Source organism: Pseudophryne corroboree, chromosome 5 (assembly GCF_028390025.1).
Source record: "Pseudophryne corroboree isolate aPseCor3 chromosome 5, aPseCor3.hap2, whole genome shotgun sequence".
Classification (NCBI taxonomy): Eukaryota; Metazoa; Chordata; class Amphibia; order Anura; family Myobatrachidae; genus Pseudophryne; species Pseudophryne corroboree.
In genome coordinates this window covers 343,497,185-343,519,784 of record NC_086448.1, presented here as the reverse complement: position 1 = coordinate 343,519,784, position 22,600 = coordinate 343,497,185, and the positions used below count along the sequence as shown (strand labels likewise).

At 48.2% G+C, this 22,600-nt stretch overlaps 1 protein-coding gene across 8 annotated transcripts in view; it reads left to right on the top strand.

Moving 5' to 3' along the window:
- The first annotated feature begins 16,997 nt into the window (after positions 1-16,997).
- The window catches only part of GOLGA4 (golgin A4), a 347,782-nt gene continuing 342,179 nt past the window's right edge, over positions 16,998-22,600 (top strand). For 5 of the 8 annotated variants that reach the window (XM_063922579.1, XM_063922582.1, XM_063922580.1 and 2 more), the window contains exon 1: positions 16,999-17,738. In XM_063922579.1, coding sequence (XP_063778649.1) covers positions 17,664-17,738 — 75 coding nt within the window. In that variant the 5' untranslated portion in view covers positions 16,999-17,663. Of the gene's footprint in view, positions 17,739-22,600 lie in introns of all 8 variants that reach the window. The other 3 variants (XM_063922581.1, XM_063922575.1, XM_063922574.1) reach the window with 1 other exon arrangement.

Here is a 22,600-nt window from a genome sequence, read left to right as displayed (position 1 = left end):
ACTTGTTGTCGGGATCAGCTGCGATTTTGGAATATTTAGAATCCACCCCTGCTGTTGTAACAGTATCCGAGATAGTGCTACTCCGACCTCCAACTGTTCCCTGGACTTTGCCCTTATCAGGAGATCGTCCAAGTAAGGGGTAATTAAGACGCCTTTTCTTCGAAGAAGAACCATCATTTCGGCCATTACCTTGGTAAAGACCCGGGGTGCCGTGGACAATCCAAACGGCAGCGTCTGAAACTGATAGTGACAGTTCTGTACCACGAACCTGAGGTACCCTTAGTGATAAGGGCAAATTTGGGACATGGAGGTAAGCATCCCTGATGTCTCGGGACACCATATAGTCCCCTTCTTCCCGGTTCGTTATCACTGCGCTGAGTGACTCCATCTTGATTTGAACCTTTGTAAGTGTTGTAACACTGTAGGGGTGCAAGGTGCCTTTTCCTGGGGAATATGGCAGCACGCAGCAGCTGAGGAACAACACAAGTCCAGTTTCTGGTACAACTGACCCCGGCCAGTTTTATTGAAACAGAAAATAAAACAAACCCCAAAATAAAAATACCTTGCCTGTCCGGCACTAACTAAACATAAGATGTTCCTAACTGTCACTAAACAAAACACAGAGTTCTTCAGTACATACTGTATAGCTTACTTGCATCAGAAAGCGTGTCTCTCACACACAGATCCTGCAGCCTTCCCAGGCAGTCTGCCCATACTAATCAGGTTAGAAGCACTATATCACTCTTACACAGCTGAAACCCTGATTAGCCCTCTGTGAGGCCAAAGACCCGAACTGGGCCCAATGTCTAGAACTCGCCTTATCTCTCTCTCAGAGCCTTTACCCAGCTTTTACAGCAAACTGAAAAGGTTCAGACAAAACAAAAAGCATTTTTCCTAGAAGTTAACATTTTCTAAAACATGTAAGACAAGAACCTGGGACAAATATACCTGCCCTCAAACACTATCCCAGTGTTCTTGTCACATATCCCCCTCCCCTGTTTCGACCTAGGGGCCGGAACACTTGTAGCCCCCAAACAGAAGATGCGAGACAATGCATCTGCGTTGGCCAATTGTGTTCCCGGTCTATGTTCGACAGTAAACTTAAAGTCCTGCAACGCTAGAAACCATCTAGTTACACGAGCATTCTTGCCTCTATTTACATACATCCATTTTAAAGGGGCATGGTCTGTCACTAGTCTGAATTGTCTACCCAAGAGGTAATATCTCAAGGTATCTAGTGCCCACTTAATGGCCAAAGCCTCCTTTTCCACAATGGCATACCTTTTTTCATGCTCATTGAGTTTCCTACTCAAATAAATGATAGGGTGTTCGTCCCCATCTCTGGTTTGGGACAGCACAGCACCTATCCCTACCTCTGAGGCATCTGTCTGTACCACAAATTCTTTTGAAAAATCTGGTGTTATCAACACCGGTTGTGAACACAAAGCCACTTTTAACGCTTGGAACGCCTTTTCTGCATCAGGGTTCCATTTCACCACATTTGACTGCTTCCCTTTGGTAAGGTCTGACAACGGCACCGCTGTGGTCGCAAAATTAGGAATAAACCGTCTATAGTACCCAGTAATTCCCAAAAAAGCCCTTACCTGTTTTTTATTCACTGGACGAGGCCAGTTTTGAATAGCATCAACTTTATTCAATTGGGGCCTAATCAGACCTCTGCCTATGGTGAAGCCCAAGTATTTGACCTCCTCCATTGCGAGGCAGCACTTCTTTGGGTTAGCAGTTAACCCTGCCTCTCTGATTGAGTCCAGTACTGCTTGTACTTTAACCAAATGTGACCCCCAGTCTGTACTGTGAATTACCACATCATCCAAATAGGCAGCTGCATATTTTCTATGGGGCCTCAAAATTTTATCCATCGCCCGTTGAAAGGTTGCTGGAGCCCCATGCAACCCAAAGGGTAACATCTTATACTGGTACAGCCCCTCCGGAACCGAAAAGGCTGTTTTTTCTTTGGCGCTATCAGATAAAGGTATTTGCCAGTAACCTTTGGTCAGGTCCAATGTGGTGAGAAACCTGGCTGTTCCCAGCCTTTCTACAAGCTCATCCACACGGGGCATGGGGTATGCGTCAAACTTGGACACCTCATTTAACTTACGAAAGTCATTACAGAAGCGTATGCTACCGTCGGGCTTCGGGATGAGCACTATGGGACTGGACCACTCACTGTTAGACTCCTCTATGACTCCAAGTTCTAACATGGTTTTAACTTCCTTAGAAATAGCTTCTCGCTGAGCTTCAGGAATCCTATATGGCTTTAAATGAACCCTGACCCCTGGTTCTGTGACAATGTCATGTTTTATTATGGTCGTTCGGCCAGGCAGCTCTGAAAATACCTCCCTATTTTGGATGAGAAATTCTTTAACCTGATTGTTCTGATCAGCTGATAATGTCTCTGACACCTTCACTGCGGGAAGCAACCGGGGTGAAGACACCGAAGGGCAAGGCTCCGCTGACAGAGACAACCTATCTTTCCAGGGTTTGATTAAGTTAACATGGTAGATCTGTTCGGGTTTTCTCTTTCCCGGCTGGTATACTTTGTAATTAACCTCATTCACTTTTTCCCTAATCTCAAATGGACCCTGCCATTTAGCTAGGAATTTGCTTTCCACAGTGGGTACCAAAACAAGAACTCTATCTCCAGGAGCAAATTCCCGTATCTTGGCACTCCGGTTATAGACCCTCTGTTGAGCCCTTTGGGCCTGTTCCATGTGCTCTCTGACAACAGGTACCACGGCTGCAATCCTATCCTGCATTTGTGTTACATGCTCAATAACGCTTCTATAAGGAGTGGGCTGTCCTTCCCACGTCTCTTTGGCAACATCCAACAGCCCTCTGGGGTGTCTACCATACAACAAATCAAATGGAGAAAACCCCGTAGAGGACTGAGGAACTTCTCTGATGGCCATTAACAAGTAGGGCAACAAACAATCCCAGTTTTTCCCATCTCTCTCAACAACCTTTTTTAACATACTTTTTAATGTTTTATTAAACCTTTCCACCAACCCGTCAGTTTGGGGATGGTAGATGGACGTCCTGAGGTGAGTGACCTTAAATAACTTGCACAATTCTTTCATGATCCTTGACATAAATGGAGTACCTTGGTCAGTCAAAATTTCTTTTGGTATTCCCACTCTACTAAATACCTGCACCAGCTCCCTAGCTATCGCCTTGGTTGTGATAGTGCGTAAAGGGACAGCCTCAGGATATCGAGTGGCATAGTCCATAATTACCAGGATATACTGATGGCCCCGAGCAGACTTTAACAAGGGCCCCACGAGATCCATGGCTATTCTGTCAAACGGGACCTCTATAATAGGCATGGGAACTAGTGGGCTCCTGAAATGGGGTCTAGGGGCATGATACTGGCATTCAGGACAGGAAGAACAATATTCAGACACTTCTTTATAAACCCCTGGCCAAAAGAACCTTTGTAAAACTCTTTCAGTGGTTTTTTCTGCCCCTAAATGTCCTGCGGTAACGTGACTATGAGCTAAATCTAGTACCGTTCTCCGATAAGGCTGGGGAACTACCAGCTGTTCCACCACATCCTCACCCCTTTTGACAATGTGGTACAAGAGCTCATTACAGATGGCCATGTGGGGATACGTAACCCTGTCACCTGGTACCACAGGTTCCCCATTAACAATCTTAACATTCTCTCTAGCCTTTATTAAGGTAGGATCCTTTAACTGTTCAGACGCAAACAGATCCTTCTTTACCTCTAGGTCAGGCACGCTTTCAGTTCTAACTACTATGTCTCTGTTCCCGGCAAGAGGGTCCTCACTGGACTCCCCATCTGTCACTTCCCCAGCCAAACTAGCAAAAGGCAAAGGGCCAGAAAGTTCCGAAGACCCACGTACATCCATAAAATCACCGGTATTATCAACTGGCTTTTTACTTCTCACATCTGTTGATAACCGTGATTCCCACAGTTTCCAAAAATGAGGAAAATCCCTCCCTATTATGGCCTCATGCACCAAGGTAGGGACCAGTCCCACTTTAACCATTGCTGACCCACAACAAGTTTCTATATTCACCTCAGCAGTGGCATAATGTTGGGTATCCCCATGTATGCAAGTTACCCCAATAGGTATTTGCTGGACCTTTAAGGGGTTCACTAACCCAGCTTTCACGAGGGTAACTAAACTTCCTGAATCTAGCAAGGCCTCTACCCGGTTACCTTCTAAGAACACATCACACATTTGTTTTTCCAGCTCAGGTGAAGGTACCACAGTACAGGCTAACCTAGCAAAGAAAGACATTCTGCGACATTCAAAGGCAGCATCACATTGCATGGGTTCTTGCGTGACTGGGCAATTGGCAATAACATGACCTGGCATACCACACCTAAAACATTTAACCACACGATTATCAACCCATTTGGGCAGCATAGACCGTTCTAGCCCCATTGGCCTGTTTCCAGGGCCAGTGTTTACAGTCTCTCCAGCCTTGCGTTCTCTTAACCGCCCAGCAACGTTTTCCCACGGAACAGTCTTACCAGTCTTTACTGAAGGGCGCTGTCGAGGACCTATGGGTTGCTGGGTGGTCATCAGTAGTTCCTCTGCTGCCAAATACCTCTCTACCATGTCCACTAATTGGTCAGCAGTACCCGGGTTTCCATGGCTCACCCACTTGCGCAGGACCATGGGCAAAGATCTCAAGTAGCGGTCCATGACGACTCTTTCCACCATCTGGGGACCAGTTAATGTCTCTGGCTGTAGCCATTTTTTTGTTAGCTGAATAAGGTCGTGCATCTGGGAGCGCGGAGGCTTCTCCATGGCGTACAGCCAACGGTGCACCCGTTGTGCTCGTACTGACAGCGTGACTCCCAGGCGGGTCAGGATCTCAGTCTTTAGTTTATCATAGTCCCGAGCCTCAGCAGGGCTTAAATCAAAGTAAGCTTTTTGGGGCTCACCTGACAGGAAAGGTGCCAGCAGACTGGCCCACTGTGCTTTCGGCCAGTTCTCACGCTCGGCAGTCCTTTCAAACGTGGTCAGATAGGCCTCCACATCATCAGCCTCTGTCATTTTCTGCAGGAAGTGACTGGCTCGTATAGAACTAGAGCTGGTTGGAGCACTGACGGCCACATCTCCAACCCGAGCTGCAAGTCTCTGCACCACTTCTGCTAAGGCCTCTCTATCCTGACGCTGTTGCCTGTAAAGTTCATCAACAACTGCCTGCTGTTGTCTCTTATTTTCCTCCATTGCCACCTGCTGCTGTCTGTTGGCCTCCTGCTGTAGTCTCCAATTTTCCTCCATTGCCACCTGCTGCTGTCGGTTGGCCTCCTGCTGAGCCGCTGTAGCTTGCAGCAAGGCTTTAAGCAGATCCTCCATGTCAACAGATTTTTCAGGCGGCTTTGCAGCTGCTTTCACCCAGGACATATATCAAACCCTCAGGGGTGAGTCTCAGTAACTTCACACTGGGCTGTATCTGCATAAACCACCGTTTTCTGCAGGCCTCACAAAGCTGCTGCTTTCACTTATGCGCAGATCGGCCTGCTCGCATTCTCCACCAAGTTGTAACACTGTAGGGGTGCAAGGTGCCTTTTCCTGGGGAATATGGCAGCACGCAGCAGCTGAGGAACAACACAAGTCCAGTTTCTGGTACAACTGACCCCGGCCAGTTTTATTGAAACAGAAAATAAAACAAACCCCAAAATAAAAATACCTTGCCTGTCCGGCACTAACTAAACATAAGATGTTCCTAACTGTCACTAAACAAAACACAGAGTTCTTCAGTACATACTGTATAGCTTACTTGCATCAGAAAGCGTGTCTCTCACACACAGATCCTGCAGCCTTCCCAGGCAGTCTGCCCATACTAATCAGGTTAGAAGCACTATATCACTCTTACACAGCTGAAACCCTGATTAGCCCTCTGTGAGGCCAAAGACCCGAACTGGGCCCAATGTCTAGAACTCGCCTTATCTCTCTCTCAGAGCCTTTACCCAGCTTTTACAGCAAACTGAAAAGGTTCAGACAAAACAAAAAGCATTTTTCCTAGAAGTTAACATTTTCTAAAACATGTAAGACAAGAACCTGGGACAAATATACCTGCCCTCAAACACTATCCCAGTGTTCTTGTCACAGTGTTCAAATTTTTTTAGATTTAGAATAGGTCTCACCTAGCCTTCTGGCTTCAGTACCACAATATAGTGTGGAATAATACCCCTTTTCTTGTTGTAGGAGGGGTAATTTAATTATCACCTGCTGGGAATACAGCTCGTGAATTGTTTCCCATACTGCCTCCTTGTCGGAGGGAGACCTTGGTAAAGCAGACTTCAGGAGCCTGCGCAGGGGAAACGTCTCGACATTCCAATCTGTACCCCTGGGATACTACTTGTAGGATCCAGGGGTCCTGTACGGTCTCAGCGTCATGCTGAGAGCTTGTCAGAAGCGGTGGAACGCTTCTGTTCCTGGGAATGGGCTGCCTGCTGCAGTCTTCTTCCCTTTCCTCTATCCCTGGGCAGATATGACTCTTATAGGGACGAAAGGACTGAAGTTGAAAAGACGGTGTCTTTTTCTGCAGAGATGTGACTTAGGGTAAAAAACGGTGGATTTTCCAGCAGTTGCCGTGGCCACCAGGTCCGATGGACCGACCCCAAATAACTCCTCTTCCTTTATACGGCAATACACCTTTGTGCCGTTTGGAATCTGCATCACCTGACCACTGTCGTGTCCATAAACATCTTCTGGCAGATATGGACATCGCACTTACTCTTGATGCCAGAGTGCAAATATCCCTCTGTGCATCTCGCATATATAGAAATGCATCCTTTAAATGCTCTATAGTCAATAAAATACTGTCCCTGTCAAGGGTATCAATATTTTTAGTCAGGGAATCCGACCAAGCCACCCCAGCTCTGCACATCCAGGCTGAGGCGATCGCTGGTCGCAGTATAACACCAGTATGTGTGTATATACTTTTTATGATATTTTCCAGCCTCCTGTCAGCTGGCTCCTTGAGGACGGCCCTATCTATAGACGGTACCGCCACTTGTTCTGATAAGCGTGTGAGCGCCTTATCCACCCTAAGGGGTGTTTCCCAACGCGCCCTAACTTCTGGCGGGAAAGGGTATACCGCCCATATTTTCTATCGGGGGGAACCCACGCATCATCACACACTTCATTTAATTTATCTGATTCAGGAAAAACTACGGTAGTTTTTTCACATCCCACATAATACCCTCTTTTGTGGTACTTGTAGTATCAGAAATATGTAACACCTCCTTCACTGCCCTTAACGTGTGGCCCTAATAAGGAATACGTTTGTTTATTCACCGTCGACACTGGATTCAGTGTCCCTGTCTGTGTCTGTGTCGACCGACTAAAGTAAACGGGCGTTTTAAAACCCCTGACGGTGTTTTTGAGACGTCTGGACCGGTACTAATTGTTTGTCGGCCGTCTCATGTCGTCAACCGACCTTGCCGCGTGTTGACATTATCACGTAATTCCCTAAATAAGCCATCCATTCCGGTGTTGACTCCCTAGAGAGTGACATCACCATTACAGGCAATTGCTCCGCCTCCTCACCAACATCGTCCTCATACATGTCGACACACACGTACCGACACACAGCACACACACAGGGAATGCTCTGATAGAGGACAGGACCTACTAGCCCTTTGGAGAGACAGAGGGAGAGTTTGCCAGCACACACCAAAAACGCTATAATTATATAGGGACAACCTTATATAAGTGTTTTCCCTTATAGCATCTTTTTTATATATTTCTAACGCCAAATTAGTGCCCCCCCTCTCTGTTTTAACCCTGTTTCTGTAGTGCAGTGCAGGGGAGAGCCTGGGAGCCTTCCCTCCAGCCTTTCTGTGAGGGAAAATGGCGCTGTGTGCTGAGGAGATAGGCCCCGCCCCTTTTTCGGCGGCCTCGTCTCCCGCTCTTAACGGATTCTGGCAGGGGTTAAATATCTCCATATAGCCCCCGGAGGCTATATGTGAGGTATTTTTAGCCAAAAATAGGTTTTCATTGCCTCCCAGGGCGCCCCCCTTCCAGCGCCCTGCACCCTCAGTGACTGCCGTGTGAAGTGTGCTGAGAGGAAATGGCGCACAGCTGCAGTGCTGTGCGCTACCTTAAGAAGACTGAGGAGTCTTCATGCCGCCGATTCTGGACCTTCTTCTTGTTTCAGCATCTGCAAGGGGGCCGGCGGCGAGGCTCCGGTGACCATCCAGGCTGTACCTGTGATCGTCCCTCTGGAGCTAATGTCCAGTAGCCAAAGAAGCCAATCCATCCTGCACGCAGGTGAGTTCACTTCTTCTCCCCTAAGTCCCTCGTTGCAGTGATCCTGTTGCCAGCAGGACTCACTGTAAAATAAAAAACCTCCTAAGCTAAACTTTTCTAAGCAGCTCTTTAGGAGAGCCACCTAGATTGCACCCTTCTCGGCCGGGCACAAAAATCTAACTGAGGCTTGGAGGAGGGTCATAGGGGGAGGAGCCAGTGCACACCACCTGATCCTAAAGCTTTACTTTTTGTGCCCTGTCTCCTGCGGAGCCGCTATTCCCCATGGTCCTTTCAGGAACCCCAGCATCCACTAGGACGATAGAGAAATGAAGAAACCACCTTAGGCAAAAATTGAGGACGCGTCCTCAACTCTGCTCTATCCACATGGAAAATCAAATAGGGGCTCTTGTGGGACAAGGCCGCCAATTCGGACACCCGCCTTGCAGATGCCAAGGCCAATAACATGACCACCTTCCACGTGAGAAATTTAATTCAACTGTTTGAAGAGGTTCACGCCAGTGAGATTTCAGGAAACTTAACACCACGTTAAGGTCCCACGGTGCCACTGGGGGCACAAAGGGGGGCTGGATGTGCAGCACTCCCTTCACAAACGTCTGGACTTCTGGGAGAGAAGCCAATTCCCTCTGAAAGAATATAGATAGGGCTGAAATTTGTACCTTAATGGAGCCTAACTTCAGGCCCATATCCACTCCTGTCTGTAGAAAGTGGAGAAACCGGCCCAGATAGAAATCTTCCGTAGGAGCATTCTTGGCTTCACACCAAGATACATACTTCCTCCAGATACGGTGATAATGCTTTGCCGTCACCTCCTTCCTAGCCTTTATCAGAGTAGGGATGACTTCCTCCGGAATACCTTTCCCAGCTAGGATTCGGTGTTCAACCGCCATGCCGTCAAACGTAACCGCGGTAAGTCTTGGAACACACATGGCCCCTGCTGTAACAGGTCCTCCCTGAGAGGAAGAGGCCACGGATCTTCTGTGAGCATTTCCTGAAGATCTGAGTACCAGGCCCTTCGAGGCCAATCTGGAACGATGAGTATCGTCTGCACTCTTCTTTGTCTTATGATTCTCAATATCTTTGAGATGAGAGGAAGAGGAGGAAATACATAGACCGACTGAAACACCCATGGTGTCACTAGGGTGTCTACTGCTACTGCCTGAGGGTCCCGTGACCTGGCACAATACCTCCGAAGCTTCTTGTTGAGGCGTGACGCCATCATGTCTATTTGAGGAATTCCCCAAAGACTTGTTATCTCTGCAAAAACTTCTTGATGAAGTCCCCACTCTCCTGGATGGAGATCGTGTCTGCTGAGGAAGTCTGCTTCCCAGTTGTCCACTCCCGGAATGAAGACAGCTGACAGAGCGCTTACGTGATTTTCCGCCCAGCGAAGAATCCTGGTGGCTTCCGCCATCGCCACTCTGCTCCTTGTCAGGCCTTGGCGGTTTACATGAGCCACGGCTGTGACGTTGTCTGATTGAATCAGAACCGGTAGGTCGCGAAGAAGATTCTCCGCTTGTAGTAGGCCGTTGTATATGGCCCTCAATTCCAGTATGTTGATGTGTAGACAAGCCTCCTGGCTTGACCATAGTCCCTGAAAATTTCTGCCTTGTGTGACTGCTCCCCATCCTCGGAGGCTCGCGTCCGTGGTCACCAGAACCCAGTCTTGAATGCCGAACCTGCGACCCTCTAGAAGGTGAGCACTCTGCAGCCACCACAGGAGAGACACCCTGGCCCTGGGGGACAGGGTTATTTTCTGATGTATTTGTAGATGGGACCTGGACCATTTGCCCAGAAGGTCCCACTGAAAAGTCCTCGCATGAAACCTGCCGAAGGGAATGGCCTCGTAGGCTGCCACCATTTTTCCCAGAACTCGAGTGCATTGATGAACAGACACTCTTTTTGGTTTTAGCAGGTCTCTGACCATGTTCTGGAGATCCTGAGCTTTTTCCAATGGGAGAAACACCCTCTTTTGTTCCGTGTCCAGAATCATGCCTAGGAATGATAGCCGAGTCGTTGGAACAAATTTGTGACTTTGGCAGATTGAGAATCCAACCGTGCTGCTGCAGCACTTTCAGGGAGAGCGACACGCTCTTCAGCAATTGGTCTCTCGATCTCGCCTTTATCAGGAGATCATCCAAGTATGGGATAATTGTGACTCCCTGCCTGCGCAGGAGCACCATCATCTCCGCCATTACCTTGGTGAAAATCCTCGGGGCCGTGGAAAGCCCAAACGGCAACGTCTGAAACTGGTAATGACAGTCCTGTACAGCGAATCTCAGGTACTCCTGATGAGGAGGGTATATGGGGACATGAATGTATGCGTCCTTGATGTCTAGTGACACCATAAAATCCCTCTCTTCCAGGCTGGATATTACAGCTCGGAGCGATTCCATCTTGGATTTGAACTTTTTCAAGTACAGGTTTAGGGATTTTAGATTTAAGATGGGTCTGACCGAACCATCTGGCTTCGGGACCACAAACAGGGTTGAATAATACCTTTTTCCCTGTTGGACCAGGGGAACCTTGACCACCACTTGCTGTTGACACAGCTTTTGAATTGCAGCTAACACCACTTCCCTCTCCGGGGGTGAAGCTGGCAAGGCCGACTTGAAAAATCGGCGAGGGGGCACCTCTTCGAATTCCAGCTTGTAGCCTTGGGAAACAATTTCCATCGCCCAAGGATCCACGTCTGAAAGAATCCAGATCTGGCTGAAAAGTCTAAGGCGTTCCCCCACTGGTGCGGACTCCCTTAGGGGAGCCCCAGCTTCATGCGGTGAATTTTGTAGAAGCCGGGGAGGACTTCTGCTCCTGGGAACTAGCCGAAGCAGGTGTTCTCTTTCCTCTACCCTTACCTCTGGCGACGAAGGAGGAGCCCCGACCTCTTCTGGACTTATGCGACCGAAAGGACTGCATCTGATACTGTGGAGATTTCTTTTGCTGTTGGTGAACAAAAGGTAAAAAGGTAGATTTACCCGCGGTAGCTGTGGCAACCAGGTCCGCGAGCCCCTCCCCAAACAACACTTCACCCTTGTAAGGTAAAACCTCCATATGCTTCTTTGAGTCTGCATCACCCGTCCATTGGCGGGTCCATAGAGCTCGTCTCGCAGAAATAGCCATGGCATTGGCTCTGGAACCCAGCAGCCCAACGTCTCTTTGAGCGTCCCTCATATATAAGACTGCGTCTTTAATGTGGGCTAAGGTTAATAAAATGGTATCCCTGTCTAGGGTATCAAGGTCAGCTGACAAGGTATCTGTCCATGCTGCAACTGCGCTACATACCCATGCCGATGCTATTGCCGGTCTGAGCAAAGCACCTCTATGCGCATAAATAGACTTTAAAGTAGTCTCCTGTCTGCGATCAGCAGGATCCTTGAGGGCTGCCGTGTCCGGAGACGGTAGCGCCACCTTCTTGGACAGGCGTGTTAAAGCCTTGTCCACCCTGGGAGAGGATTCCCAACATACCCTGTCCTGTGTAAGGAAAGGATACGCCATAAGATCCTTTTTGGGAATCTGCAGTTTTTTATCTGGAGTTTCCCAAGCTTTTTCAAATAACTCGTTAAGCTCATGACATGGGGGAAAGGTTACCTCAGGTTTCTTTTCCTTATACATGCGCACCCTTGTGTCAGGGACAGAGGGGTCATCTGTGATATGCAAAACATCTTTTATTGCAATAATCATACACTGAATACTTTTTGCCACCCTTGGGTGCAATTTCGCATCATCGTAGTCGACACTGGAATCAGAATCCGTGTCGGTATCAGTGTCTACTATTTGGGATAGGGTACGTTTTTGAGACCCAGAAGGGCCCTGTGACCCAGTCCAATCCGTGGATTGACTCTCTGCTTTCTCCCTGGACTCTGCTTTGTCCAGTCTCTTATGTAATGAGGCCACACTTGCATTTAACATATGCCACATGTCCATCCACTCATGAGTCGGTGTTGCCGACGAAGACACACCACTCATCTGCTCCACCTCCTCCTTGGACGAGCCTTCCGCTTCAGACATGCCGACACGCACATACCGACATCCCCACACACACAGGGATATATCTATAAGGGGACAATTCCCCAACAAGGCCCTTTGGAGAGACAGAGAGAGAGTATGCCAGCACACACCCAGCGCCAACTGACACTGGAATAAACCCAGATAGCGCTTTATATATATATATATATATATATATATATATATATAATCAATATGTATACACTCACTGTGCCTTAAAAATGCCCCCCCCCCCCTCCCTTTTCAGCCCTCTGTAACCGAGTTCAGCAGGGGAGAGTCCGGGGAGCCAGCTTCTCTGCAGCTTCTGTGGAGAAAATGGCGCTGTTAGTGCTGAGAGATCAAGCTCCGCCCCCTCCAGCGGCGGGCTTCGGTCCCGCTTCAATATTCAAAACATGACAGGGGATCTCTGCATTTACTGCCTCCGCAGCCTAATGTACCCTTATATGCCAGCCCAGAGGTTTATTGCTGCCCAGGGCGCCCCCCCTGCGCCCTGCACCCATCAGTGCCTGTTCCGTGTGTGTAGTGTGTGGGAGCAATGGCGCGCAGCGTTAGCGCTGCGCGCTTACCTCAGTGAAGATCTGAAGTTTTCTGCCGCCTTGAAGTCTTCTTATCTTATTATACTCACCCAGCTTCTATCTTCCGGCTCTGCGAGGAGGACGGCGGCGTGGCTCTGGGACGAACGGCGGGGTGAGACCTGCGTTCCGACTCCCTCTGGAGCTAATGGTGTCCAGTAGCCTAAGAAGCAGAGCCTATCATTTAAGTAGGTCTGCTTCTCTCTCCTCAGTCCCACGATGCAGGGAGCCTGTTGCCAGCAGTGCTACCTGAAAATAAAAAACCTAACAAAATTATTTTTCAGAGAAACTCTGGAGAGCTCCCCTGTAATGCACCCTATCTCCTCTGGGCACAAAATCTGAGGTCTGGAGGAGGGGCATAGAGGGAGGAGCCAGTGCACACCCATACTAAAAGTTCTTTATAGTGCCCATGTCTCCTGCGGAGCCCGTCTACACCCCATGGTCCTTACGGAGTCCCCAGCATCCTCTAGGACGTAAGAGAAAAACCTAACAAAAAGTCTTTTTTCAGAGAAACTCAGTAGAGCTCCCCATGCAGTGCACCCAGTCTCCTCTGGGCACAGGATCTAACTGAGGTCTGGAGGAGGGGCATAGAGGGAGGAGCCAGTGCACACCCATCTAAAGTCTTTAGAGTGCCCATGTCTCCTGCGGAGCCGTCTATACCCAATGGTCCTTACGGAGTCCCCAGCATCCTCTAGGACGTAAGAGAAAAAGGGTTTGTAGAATAAAAAATCAATAAAATTAGAAGTAGATCAAAGGCATGACTGCAGTGTCAGTAGACACTGAAAGTGGACATATCAGTCCTTGTATATTCAGACGTACAGATGTACATCAGGGAAAGGCATTGTAGCAGCATATGCATAAAGTCACTGGTAAACATTCGCATAACGTAAAGCAAAGGAGGCCCCAACTGTGGGGTAAATTTACTAAGATTCGTATTTTCCCGTTTCAGGTCAAAGTTCAATCACGAATGACATCGAAAGTGTAAAACTGCAACTTTTTGAATTGATTACGACTAATTTACTAAGCTGTCGTATTCGGGTTTTTCTTTTGTTCCGATGTCGATGTCATTCGTGGTTTTTTTTTTATTTTTACGGCAGTGATTAGCAAAACACTGCCGACTTTTTTTACAATCAATCTCGGCCGGATCTGTGTGATCCGTGCTGGGGTTTATTTATTTTTTTATTTTTTATTAAACACTGTAAAATAATAAAAAAAAATGCGTGGAGTCCCCCCTCCTAAGCATAACCAGCCTCGGGCTCTTTGAGCCGATCCTGGTTGCAAAAATATGGGGAAAAAAATGACAGGGGTTCCCCCATATTTAAGCAACCAGCATCGGGCTCTGCGCCTGGTCCTGGTCCCAAAAATACGGGGGACAAAAAGAGTAGGGGTCCCCCGTATTTTTAAAACCAGCACCGGGCTCCACTAGCTGGACAGATAATGCCACAGCCGGGGGTCACTTTTATATAGTGCCCTGCGGCCGTGGCATCAAAAATCCAACTAGTCACCCCTGGCCGGGGTACCCTGGGGGAGTGGGGACCCCTTCAATCAAGGGGTCCCCCCCCCCAGCCACCCAAGGGCCAGGGGTGAAGCCCGAGGCTGTCCCCCCCCATCCAATGGGCTGCGGATGGGGGGGCTGATAGCCTTTGTTGTAAAAGAAAATATATTGTTTTTAGTAGCAGTACTACAAGTCCCAGCAAGCCTCCCCCGCATGCTGGTACTTGGAGAACCACAAGTACCAGCATGCGGCGGAAAAACTGGCCCGCTGGTACCTGTAGTACTACTACTAAAAAAATACCCAAAAAAAGACAAGACACACACACCGTGAAAGTATAATTTTATTACATACATACACACATACATACATACTTACCTTAAGTTCCCACGCAGGTCGGTCCTCTTCTCCAGTAGAATCCAAGGGGTACCTGTTGAAGAAATTATACTCACGAGATCCAGGGGTCCAGGCTCCTCGGGAAATCCAGGGGTAATCCACGTACTTGAAAAAAATAACAAAACGGTGTCCCGACCACGAACTGAAAGGGGACCCATGTTTGCACATGGGTCACCTTTCCACGAATGCCAGAAACCCACTCTGACTTCTGTCTAAGTGGGTTTCTTCAGCCAATCAGGGAGCGCCACGTTGTAGCACTCTCCTGATCAGCTGTGTGGTCCTGTCCTCACTGACAGGCAGCACACGGCAGTGTTACAATGTAGCGCCTATGCGCTACATTGTAACCAATGATGGGAACTTTCTGCTCAGCGGTGACGTCACTTTAGGTCAACCGCAGGGCAGAAAGTTCCCATCATTGGTTACAATGTAGCGCATAGGCGCTACATTGTAACACTGCCGTGTGCTGCCTGTCAGTGAGGACAGGAGCACACAGCTGATCAGGAGAGTGCTACAACGTGGCGCTCCCTGATTGGCTGAAGAAACCCACTTAGACAGAAGTCAAAGTGGGTTTCTGGCATTCGTGGAAAGGTGACCCATGTGCAAACATGGGTCCCCTTTCAGTTCGTGGTCGGGACACCGTTTTGTTATTTTTTTCAAGTACGTGGATTACCCCTGGATTTCCCGAGGAGCCTGGACCCCTGGATCTCGTGAGTATAATTTCTTCAACAGGTACCCCTTGGATTCTACTGGAGAAGAGGACCGACCTGCGTGGGAACTTAAGGTAAGTATGTATGTATGTGTGTATGTATGTAATAAAATTATACTTTCACGGTGTGTGTGTCTTGTCTTTTTTTGGGTATTTTTTTAGTAGTAGTACTACAGGTACCAGCGGGCCCGTTTTTCCGTCGCATGCTGGTACTTGTGGTTCTCCAAGTACCAGCATGCGGGGGAGGCTTGCTGGGCCTTGTAGTACTGCTACTAAAAACAATATCTTTTCTTTTACAACAAAGGCTATCAGCCTCCCCATCCGCAGCCCATTGGATGGGGGGGGACAGCCTCGGGCTTCACCCCTGGCCCTTGGGTGGCTGGGGGGGGGACCCCTTGATTGAAGGGGTCCCCACTCCCCCAGGGTACCCCGGCCAGGAGTGACTAGTTGGATTTTTGATGCCACGGCCGCAGGGCACTATATAAAAGTGACCCCCGGCTGTGGCATTATCTGTCCAGCTAGTGGAGCCCGGTGCTGGTTTTAAAAATACGGGGGACCCCTACTCTTTTTGTCCCCCGTATTTTTGGGACCAGGACCAGGCGCAGAGCCCGATGCTGGTTGCTTAAATATGGGGGAACCCCTGTCATTTTTCCCCCCATATTTCTGCAACCAGGATCGGCTCAAAGAGCCCGAGGCTGGTTATGCTTAGGAGGGGGGACCCCACGCAATTTTTTTTGAAAAAATAAGCACTTTCCCACCCCTTCCCACTGATATACATGCACGGATCTCATGGATCCGTGCATGCCTATCCAATCACGAATAAAAAAAAAAGGTCTGTTTTTTTTTAGCACTTTTTTACGAGTTGTAATTTTTCACGGCAGTGTTTGTTTGTTTTTTGCTTTGCACTTCTTAGTAAATGACCGAGATTCATACTTAAACAGCCGCGTTTTGACCGATGGTGTATTCATTCGTAATTTTTTACTTGGACTTGCAAAAAATTACGAATGCCCTCATCTCTGCCGTGATTAGTGTTTAGTAAATTACCGAGATGACACTTTGATGAAAAAACGGCATCTCGGTCAAAATCGGGAGCTTAGTAAATTTCCCCCTGTGTCTATGTCAGAATCAGGACCTCTGAGGAGTGACCCCAGTCCTCTTGACAGGCCCCTCCCCTTCAGACTCCGCCCCCATTAGGGCTGCTTCCATAAATTTCCCGGGCTGGTGTTCGATCCCAATCTGCCCCTGGGCACAACAGATGGCCAACCCCTTCATAATTGTATTATTTTAATCGACTGCTTATAAGCCCTCATTTGATGATAGCCAATATAAAAAAATAATAATAAAAAGTCACTATGACATTTTTTTTAAACAGGGAGTACAGAGGCACACACGGAATGGGACAGACGGAGGAGTATAGGGGCACACACAGGGAAGGGCACAGACAGGGAGGAGTACAGGGGCACACACAGGGAAGGGCAAAGGGTTAAGGGCAAAGGGGCAAAGTCAGAGAAGGTCAAGGAAAGGGAGGAGTATAGGGACACAGACAGGGAAGGGCAGAGGAGCGCACACAGGGATGGGCACAGACAATGAAAGGAAAAAGGGCAAAGACGGAACGACACAATCATCTGTCAGCTGCAGTATAGTACACATTATGCAGGGAGTACAGCAGACTGCCTACAGTATGTATATCACATTGACATGTGAGCGAGCAATAAGCTCTGTGTAAATATAACTCTGAGTAATGCAGTAAGAGTAGTGAGAGCCGCCGCTCCTGGTCACTGACAGACCTCCGCCTGACATGATTACGCAGCACATTTGTTGCTGCAGAACCTTGACAGAACGAAAGTTAATTAGCCACGGCACTAACTTGTCCTTTCCAGGCGTCCGTAGCTCCACGTTGGCCACGCATGCGCAGCAGAGAGATCCGGCCCCGCGGCAGTAGTGGCAGTGCCAGTGATCAACTGGAAGCAGGAAGCGGGCTCAATAACGCAGCAGCAGCGCTGCAGTCTCAGCGGCTGTAGCACTATTTATGTATAATCTATGTGTGCCGGTATATAGGCGACAGTGTGTAGCCTGGTCTGCAGCTCCTCAGCAATCGCTCACCGGTGGGAGGACAGATAGCCACTAGCCGGGACCACTGTCACTGTACGGTCACCCCCATCGCTACCACCCTGTAACGCTGCTGCTGCTGCTCTGTCCCCTCCACCTATTACAAGATGTTCAAGAAATTGAAGCAGAAGATCACTGAGGAGCAGTCCCCTGTACGGGGCAGCCTCAGCCCCCAACAGCAGGTAGGACACGGGCACTGCTGGCTGCTCATCCTGGCTGTTATACTGACTTATAGTAACCTGTATGTTATTGTTCCACTTCTGCTAATAAATGACATTTAGGTTTTTGGAAATATGACACTATGCCTCCCCCTTACGGAAAAGGTCCCTTAGCCCACTTGATTCTAGCATCTACAATGACACTATGCCTCTTACTGCAATATGTCAGCTTTACACAACTTAATTTTGGTGTGGCCTGGGAAGCAGTTGTAACCCTACAGTACTTCACTTCTAGATTGAAAGGGAAAATAAATAGGTTTTATAGAGAGAGGGAGGGTGCTATAACCTTAATTTACTAAAGTGTGATCAACATTTATCTACCTGTGTGTATATTTATCTTCAATTTGAATGGAACGCCATGGACAAGTGCAGTGTGAGAATAATATACCTCAGTGTGATACTACAATTCAGAGTTTCTCAATCTCCGCCATTACTGTCCAGGTTGTAAGGATATCCATGCTTCAACATAGGTGACTTAATTAGTACCTCAGTCAACTTGATTTAACCATTCTAGACACATGCATGGATATTCTTATGACCTAGACTGTAATTGCAGAGTTTGAGAAACTCTGAATTGTAGTATCACACTGAGGTACTGTATATAATTCTCACTCTGCTATAATTCATTCTTCCACGCTGTGAAACCTATCTGAGGCTTTTACTTATATATCAGAAATGCACAAATCACTGACCGATTGGAAGCATCATCACAGAGTGTAATTGTAAATTTTAGATTTAATAGTAAAAGCCTAAGAAAATGCCACAGAGAACAGAGTATAGGTTACTATCATTTGGAAATCGGATTCAAATCATTTAAGTAAACTATCTGTCAGATTACCAGGCCTTTCAGACAGCCAGTTATACAGGTCTTTGATCTACAGTTCTTATTGTTCATGAAACAGGAAGCTGCTGTCATACAGCAGGATCCAGGGGTGTGTGCTTCAATGGTTTGCATTGGCCAAATACAGAGTGATAGAAAGTGGGACAACATGATGTAATTTTGTGCTAGGATAACCACATATGAGAGGAGTGATTGCATTGGGTTAGGTTCTGTTTCAGATTGCAGAGTTTCTGTACTGCTTGTCCTCTCGTTATGTATGCTCATTTTACTCATAACACTGCATCAAAACATTGTGAAATGAGGTGTATAGGTTTTTTTTTCTCTTCTGAATAAAAAAAAAAAAAAAAAAAAAAAATATATATATATATATATATATATATATATATTTTATTTATTTATTTTTCTTCCTCCTGGTAATGTTAGTGTTCACTCTAGGATATGTTGGGGTGCAGGGTGCTGACCACGTGGAGGGCATATTTTAATTTCAAATGCAAAATTTTGTAAGCAACGCGAAAGCTAATGTATACAGCTATCATTATACATTAATACGTTAATATAGTTGATGTTAAATTATATGTTCTGTAATTAGGGCCGGCTCGAGGGCAGTTCCATAGGAGTGACCAAATGGGGGCACCTCTCCATAGGGGACACAGTGCATCCCGGGCAGCACAGCAACAGCCTCCCTGCTTCGTGGGACTAAGAAGGGGAGTAGTGTCCGCCCTGAGGGGTTTGAGCCACTATCTCCGCTGACAGTACACTGAGCTCCTGAGGGTGGTGATCGTTAGCCGTCCCAGGCGACCGCTCACTCCCGCAGCATGCCACCACCTCCTTACAGAGCCAGAAGATTCCGGTGGCGAGTGAGTCACCGCCCCCCCTGGCAAGCCGGGAGCCGGTGTGAAGTTGGCGGCAACAGGGTGGGAGCGCAGTACTAACTGCGCTCCGGATGCTCAGCGGTACATAGTGCGGCGCGTGAGGAGCGCCCTATAACCTACACTGGCCAGCAAGCCTGTCAGTGACCTCGGTTACACTGCCAGCAACAATCCTCAGGCCAGTATAAAGAACTGAAGAGCGGGAAGCAGCGCCATGTTCAGGGGGCGGAGCTAATCCTCAGAGCGGACCCAGCAGCGATTAGCGCCATTTTCCTGCCTGCAGATCCTATACGGAGACGCTGACGGAGAGCTGTCCCTCCAAGCAACTCCAGCTATCCTGTGCGGTACCAGGGGGTTGTAGAAGGGGGGGAGGCTGTGTAAAGTCTGGGTAGTCTATTAAGGTACACGGTAAGCGCCAGGTAGTTGTATTATATCTACCTAGGGAAGCGCTGTGTGCGGGTTGGCTCCAATCTCAGTGTTTCTCTGTGGCAGACTCGGGGGAGGAAACTGTGTCTGACGTTTCCCTGTGTGTGGGTGTTTGTTGTCTCACATAGCCATCTAGGGACTCTGTGTCTTATGCAGCAGAGGACATTTCCTCTCAAGAGGAATCCATTCCATCTGCACAGGAATGTAATGTCTTGTCTCAGATCCCTATTAATGAGCCTGAGTGGTTAACCTCTATTAAGGGTATGTTCTCTCATATCTCTACTAGGGTAGCTCATACTGAGACTGAAACTCAGGTTTTAAAGAAGTCTATGGCAGTTTGGTCAGGTTCTGTTCCTATTCCTTCAAAATCCCTTAGCATATACCCACAGAAACGTGCACTTGCCCAGATTATGCAAGATGACACGGATACCGACTCTGACACGTCAGATGGTGACAGGGATGTGCTGAGGGGGGCGGCATCCCTTGCAAAGGGGGTGCAGCTCATGATTGAGGCCATTAGAGATGTGTTAAATATTACTGACACAACACCTGAGCCTGAGCAGGTTGAGGCGGCTTACTTCACATTTTGCTTTATTTGAAAAATCCTTGGAAAACGCACAGAAAAAATTCCAGATTCCAAAAAGGATTCTGGTTGCTTTCCCCTTCCCTGAGGAAGATGGGAAAAAATGGGTAAACCCACCCATAGTTGATGCGTCTGTTTCCAGACTGTCGAAAAAGGTGGTTTTACCTGTAACTGGATCTACCACGTTAAAAGAACCGGCGGATCGTAAGATTGACACTACGCTCAAATCCATATACACTGCTTCAGGGGTGGCGCTGAGGCCTACTATTGCCTGCGCATGGATTTCTAAAGCTATAGTAAAGTGGTCAGGCACGTTACTAGAGGATTTAGATTCAATGGATAGAAGTGACATTGAAATATATTTATGTAACATACAGGATTCTGCGGGATTCATAGTGGAATCCATGAAGGACCTGGGTACGCTGACTGCAAGGATATCTTTCATGTCTGTCTCAGCTCGCAGGGGACTCTGGCTACGCCAATGGTCTGCAGACGCGGAATCCAGGAGAAGTGTGGAGGACCTACCCTACACAGGTCAGGCTCTATCTGGGGAAGCGTTGGATGCGTGGATTTCCACGTCAACCGCGGGTAAGTCACCTTTCCTTCCCTCTGCAATACCTTGTACGAAGAAACCATTTTCTTCAGCTGTGTCGCAGTCCTTTCGCACCGCTAAGGCAAGAAAGTCCAAGCCTCCTACCACCTTCTTTAGAGGTGGGCGGGCAAAATCCAAAAAGCTTGCACCTGCAGGCTCCCAGGACCAGAAGCCTGCTTCTGGTACCTCAAAATCCTCAGCATGACGGTGGACCACGCAGCCTGGAGAACGGGCTGGTGGGGGCGAGGCTCTGACGTTTCAGCCACGTCTGGGTGTCATCCGGCCTGGATCCCTGGGTACAGGATATTGTGTCCCAGGGGTACAGACTGGAGTTTCGAGAAACCCCACCTCACCGATTCTTCAAATCAGACTTGCCAGCTTTGCTGACAGACAGAACTGTCTTACTGGAAGCTATCCAGAAATTGGAAAAGTCACAGGTCAGTTCCATCTTATATGCACAACGTGGGTAACTATTCAAACCTTTTTGTTGTACTGAAACCGGATGGCTCGGTCAGACCAGTTTTGAACTTTAAATCGTTAAACCCTTATCTAAGGGAGTTCAAATTCAGAATGGAGTAACTGAGAGCGGTGATCTCGGGTCTGTAGGAGGGGGAGTTTCTGGTATCCTTAGATATCAAGGATGCGTATCTCCACATTCCGATTTGGCCTCCGCACTAGGCTTATCTCAGATTTGCACTGTTAGACAGTCACTATCCGTTTTAGGCGCTGCCATTCGGTCTCTCCACGGCACCGAGGGTGTTCATCAAGGTGATGGCAGAGATAATGGTTCTCCGCAGACAGGGAGTGAACATAATTCCATACCTGTCCTGAAGCCAGCACGGGTATCGATTCATCAGTGCATTCGTCTTCTGGGGAATATGGTTGCATCTTATGAGGCTCTACAGTTCGGAAGATTTCATGCTCGATCCTTCCAATTGGACTTCCTGGACAAGTGGTCGGGTTCTCATGTACATATGCACCTGAGGATACATCTGTCGCTGAAAGCAAGGATTTCACTCCTCTTGTGGCTACAAATGCCTCACCTTCTCGAGGGCCGCAGGTTAGGGATTCAGGACTGGATCCTTCTAACCATGGATGCAAGTCTCCGGGGCTGGGGCGCAGTCACTCAGGGGGAAACCCTCCAAGGAAGGTGGTCAAGCCTGGAATCCAGCCTTCCAATAAACATTCTGGGACTAAGAGCCGTCTACAACTGTCTTCTCCAAGCGGCCCATCTTTTGCGAGATCGATCCATTCAAGTGCAGTCGGACAAAGTAACAACGGTGGCTTACATAAACCGACAAGGCGGAACGAAGAGCAGAGCTGCTATGTCAAGTAACAAGAATAATCTGGCCGAAAAAGCATGCGGTGGCGCTGTCAGCAATCTTCATTTCAGGAGTGAACAACTGGGAAGCAGACACGATCTCCATCCAGGAGAGTGGGGACTCCATCCAGAGGAGTTCACGGAGGTGACAAATCTTTGGGGGATTCCTCAAATAGACATGATGGCCTCCCGCC